We start from the raw sequence: 5,033 nt of genomic DNA, 5'->3' as shown, positions 1-5,033 counted from the left end.
CCTGTAGAAGAGCCCCAAAAATAATTTGTTTTTTTCTTCACTTTTTACATTTCAGATCATTTAGGAAATTTAGTCTCAGTGTACTTTATATGGTAACGTATCAGTGCATGCGTATCTATACTGCCTATCAGCCTTGAATCTGGTTTGCAGACTTCTTTAGGTTTATATGTTTTTAAATTCATGTTACTCTCACCAGGGCCTCAAACAAGCTTTTTCTTTCTTCGCTGGTACTTTGAGTCTTTGGCGGAGGCGTCAGAGACGTCTCAGGTTTACAACCCCCCCACCTCCCACCCCCATTCCATCTCCTGCTGTTACCGTAGTGACATGAGCTGCAGGAGACAGTTACCGTGGAAACGGGAAGCACGGGGATGCTGTTGAAGGGAAGTCACCAAGAGGAATGTGGGAGGAAGAAAAATAAAATAAAATTAACCCTCCAGACGTCCCTGAGGGCTACTTTCTTTTTTTTTTTATTCACACTGTTATTAAATCAGGTCGGAGGTAAAACCCGGGATAATTAGCTCTGCATGAACCAAGGAACTAACCTGAAGGAGGATTTATTACAGCACCGCTTCATTTAGTTTGACTCCCATTTTCTACTAAAAAATAATTTATTCAGATTTAGAGCTGAACCTGAAACTGTTCACTGTTTTTACACAAAACCCAACAAAATCAGACACACAGGGCAAAGACCCAAAGCATCAAAGAGTCAAAGAGTGAAAGACTCAAAGCCCTTTTCAGTGTTTTCAGATTAACAGTCAGTAGGATTCGGTGTCTCCTTTTAGCTTTCATGAGTTCTAACATCAGGAAGAAACTGAAGATGACTTCAGCCTGATCTAGGTAAACACACCTGAGCTCAGAGACAAAACTGCTGCTCTTCTTCACCAAGCTGGACAAAAACTCCAAAATAAAAGCACCAGAATGATGGCTTCAAAATAAAAGAACATTCCTCCAACAACGATACATTAGACTTTAATCTTTCCGAACTACTTTGGTGAAATTATTGAAAACAGAACATTAAATTATTAAAATTATTAGGAAGTGCTGAAATTAACTTAGAAAATGTGAATTTAATCCCAGATTGATGATTGTAGTGATTGTAATGATTTTAGTTCTTTTTAGTCATTCAGGAACAAAAAAATAATCCTCCCTGAAACTCTTAACCGGATATTTGAAGTTTGATTTTAAGGCCTTTTTATTTCTGTGACCTCACGGGGGCCTTCAGCTGGGGTCAAAGGTCACCTTCAAACCTTTACACGTTAGACTATAAGCTGCTGTTACTCACTCAAAGGTAAAGAAGAGGCCGCAGGTGAGCAGGATGAGGACCAGGGTCAGGTAGAAGACCCCGGTCTGCCGGGCCATCATGATCCTGCCGTCGCAGTAGAACCTGTTCCTGCCTGGGAACACCTGCCACTTCTTGCGGGGACTCCGGCTCCTGTGGCCGGGGCAGTGGGCCGGCTCGGAACCGTCTGCGGGGGGCGGGCAGCTGCCGCCACGGGTGCAGATCTGGTTGTACCGGCCCTGCTGGTCCAGAGCCGCGTGCTGGATCTGAGACATGCGTCCACACAGGTGAGCGCGCAGGTACAAAAGACTGAAACATAAACCGGAGGTGTACGCGCGCTGCCGGTGCCGCGTTCAGGGTCTCCGCGTGAATCTTTTAATAAGGAGTCGGAAAAAAGACAACGGATCCGTCATCTTAAAAGGAGAAACACGCTTTTTGTTTCGCGTTATTTTATAAACAAACACGAACTCGTGGTCAGACGCACGCGCGCTGGATCCACGTCCAAGAAGCTCCACCAGCTCCCCCGCCTCGCACCCTGATCTGCCCCTCACAGGCTGCAGTCCAGGTTTAAATCCCGGGTTAAGGACGCGGGTCCGGGTCTGAGGACGGGAGAGGATCCAGGGTGTTGAATGGTCTGAGTCTGCGAGGAGGAGGAGGAAGAGGAGCAGCAGCAGGAGGAGGAGGAGGACATGGAGAGCATCCCGATCCTCCGCAGAACTGCACAGATCCTCCACTGAGGTGGTGATCCACTCTGACAGGAGAATAAACACGGAGGAGGTTCACCTCACAGACAAAGCAGAGGATTTAGCGAGCCCTCGATAATTAATAATAATTAATCATTGTTCTACTGTACTCTCTGGGCTTTGTCTTTCATGTTACTTAAACGCTGACTGGTGAGTTTCTATGAGTATCATTCGTATTTCCGGGTTCGCGATTTCTGAAAGTAACTGAAAGTGGTCGCTTAATAGACCCTGTGCACGAGAAAATGCTAACTTCCTGGTTTGAGACCGGATGTGGGGTTGTACATTTCCGGTAGCTTTACTTTGCGGTCAATCGCTACTGCGAAGATATACTCCAAGATCATGTTCAAAAAAATTTGAAAACGGAAAGATTGCGTTAAGTTACAAAGAGCAGAAGGTGGGAACACTCACCAGTGTTGTGTCATAAAATGTCTAATGATCAATTTTGACGTTTAAAGCGTTTAGATCGATCAGTTGTTTACATCACTCAACACAAGCAGAACTGCATCACTACATGCAGAAGACACATCGTCCACATTCAGAAGCACATCTCTGCATAGTGACTGGTCTTATGATTTAAACAGGCAAATGTTCAGCATTCAAACTACAGGTGAAGAATAGTCAAACCAGATGTTTCCCCCGTTATGTCGAGATCAGCTAGTCAAGTACACACCCACACAGCATGTTAACAAACTGTGAAAAAAAGCCACACAAAAAATTAATGATTGCTGGTAAAGGTTTCTATACATTAGTATTTACAAAGGGTATGTTGTGACTTACCTTCAAAATTACAGCGGTCCCTCGCTATAACGCGGTTCACCTTTCACCTCACTGTTTTGCAGAATTTTCAGTGCAAGTTTGCATGCGTTTTTTTTTTACGTCACATTGTGTCCTGCGTCCTGATCGCTGCAGACAATCTCCTCCGTGACGTCTCTCCTGTACAGTACAGAATCGCTGCATCGATCGCTAGCAGTGTGACTCTGAGGTGCAGTACTGTATGCCCACGATGAGGACGAAACGTTTTGCACCATCAAAAAATAAAATTGGCTACTTGATTTCACCTATCGCTGGTTATTTTTAGAACATAACACCCGTGATAAACAAGGGACAGCTGAGAAATATAACATTTGAATCCCTTTTCTCTTTTGCTCTGAGGCGCGGGGGAAAAATATCGACAAGTCGATGAACATCATTTACAGATATATTGGGCAAATGCCCAAGACATCTATAAGAATGTAAATTGCCGCTTGATTCATTCATTTGCTTACACTTACATTTGTTAACTTGTTTTGGACCGTAAACAGGGCACGAATAGGACACCGGAAACAAAGCTCCCCACAGGAGTTTCCGCACCGGAAGTAGCATATGCTAATGTGCACATTTTCTTTTAAATATTAAACTTTATTAAGAAATAGTATACAGAACATGTGTACAACCAGAACAAAATTAACATATACCAGGGGGTGTAATACAAAGAATTACAAACATTCAAATAATTGGTAATTACTACAAATAGTAATAGTTTTCATAGCCTTTTTATTAAGTGATCCACTAATCAATTTTATGTAACATAAAACATCATTATAGTAATGTTTAAAATTAGGCTTTTTGTTACTGTATTTGCATTTGTGAAAATAAAATTTAGCTAAGATAACTAACAAGTTTATTATGAAGTAAACATCTTCTTTTTTTGCCTTCGAAAGAAACAAAATACAACATTTTCCCATTTCACAGTAAAGTCTTTATAGAGATGTCCAGCAATGAATCTACTGAAGTCTTTCCAAAATGTTCTAGCGTATGAACAGATCCAGAAGATGTGTTGCACAGTCTCAGGATTGTGGTCGCTGTATCAGAATCATATCCGGACTACAGATTCCTTTTTGTGTCCTTTAAAATGTTTGGGAGTGAGACTTCCTGTATGAGCCCGACATCGAATCTTTTTTAAAAATAGACGATCTTTGGTTCGGGATTCCGTCTCTGTGGTTCTTTGCTCTGTGAAAAAACAAAACAAAACTAAAAAAATCATAAAATAAAGCTGTTGTACTATTTGTACATTTAAGTTTATTCTGTGTTCTCCTTTAACATAAACACACTTGTGTTCCTAGCTGCTTTGTTTCTGCTCGGACGTTTTACGGAAACGGACCGAAGCAACATGACAGCTGAGGAAGACCTGGATGTGACCGCGGGAGCAGAACGAGATGAAGAGGCCAAACTGCAGGTGTTAAAAGGTACCTGAGGGGGTCACCTGACCGGACTGCTGTCCACGCTGGCAGGAGGTGTTCGTAGGTTTCTGCTGTTTGTTTTTCTGTTCGAGGCCACGACAATGTCGAGCTGCTGCGCCAGACTCCGCTCAAAAATCGGACATTTTCAGATTTGATTCGCTGTTAAAGGATTCCGCCGCATAGAAACACAAGATAAAGCATTTTTCCTGAAGCTTAAATGTTTTCTGCTCAGTTCCGCTCAACAAAAAAGTCGAATTGATTGGTTATTTCTGATGTAGTTACTAAATTATTTTCGTCTTCAGTCCCTTTCAGCAGATCAGACACTTGTTCTCAAATTCAAGTCAAATTATTTTAATGTCTAATCGAAAAGTAACTTCGGGTATCACGAGTTTTGGTGTTTTAGTACTTGTAATTAAAAATTATAGAAATAAAGAACTTGCTTTGAGAGTTCTGCACAGAACAAATGTGATAGGGATTTTTGTTGTTGTTGTTTTGAATTCACAGCAAGCCACCAGACCTCATTCAAAAAAACATCAGTTTTCAGGAACGCCAGCATCGAGGACAGAGACTCATGTGTTCCTGCAAATAATATCTTTTTCTAGATGACGCCAGACTCAGTTCAGAACTATTGCATTTTAAGGGTTGTCTTTATAAAGGAGCATTTGAGAAATGTTATAAAGTTATTTTACTCAGGCTGTTTAATGAATTTTCTTTGGAACAAACAGTTATTTTTTGTCTGTGAAGTTTCTCAGTCATCCAGGTCATCGTAGTCAAAGGAGCTTGCAAAGAAAA

The 5,033-nt window shown here is 41.6% G+C and overlaps 2 protein-coding genes across 2 annotated transcripts in view; one reads left to right on the top strand and one right to left on the bottom strand.

Annotated features, from left to right (window-relative positions):
* The window catches only part of zdhhc14 (zinc finger DHHC-type palmitoyltransferase 14), a 17,389-nt gene extending 15,130 nt beyond the window's left edge, over positions 1-2,259 (bottom strand). The window contains exon 1 of the mRNA XM_005937642.2: positions 1,283-2,259. Coding sequence (XP_005937704.1) covers positions 1,283-1,554 — 272 coding nt within the window. The 5' untranslated portion in view covers positions 1,555-2,259. The remainder of the gene's footprint in view (positions 1-1,282) is intronic.
* A 1,865-nt stretch (positions 2,260-4,124) lies between these two features.
* tmem242 (transmembrane protein 242) overlaps positions 4,125-5,033 on the top strand; it is a gene marked incomplete at its 5' end in the record, with an annotated part of 14,594 nt that continues 13,685 nt past the window's right edge. The window contains 1 exon segment of the mRNA XM_005937643.2: positions 4,125-4,247. Within this exon segment, the coding sequence (XP_005937705.1) occupies positions 4,172-4,247 (76 nt within the window).

The sequence above is a fragment of the Haplochromis burtoni genome, unplaced genomic scaffold, assembly GCF_018398535.1.
Source record: "Haplochromis burtoni strain Fernald_Lab_line unplaced genomic scaffold, NCSU_Asbu1 Contig_232, whole genome shotgun sequence".
NCBI classification, from domain to species: Eukaryota; Metazoa; Chordata; class Actinopteri; order Cichliformes; family Cichlidae; genus Haplochromis; species Haplochromis burtoni.
The sequence above is the reverse complement of the archived record's forward strand: the minus strand, read 5'-3'. Positions and strand labels throughout refer to the sequence as shown.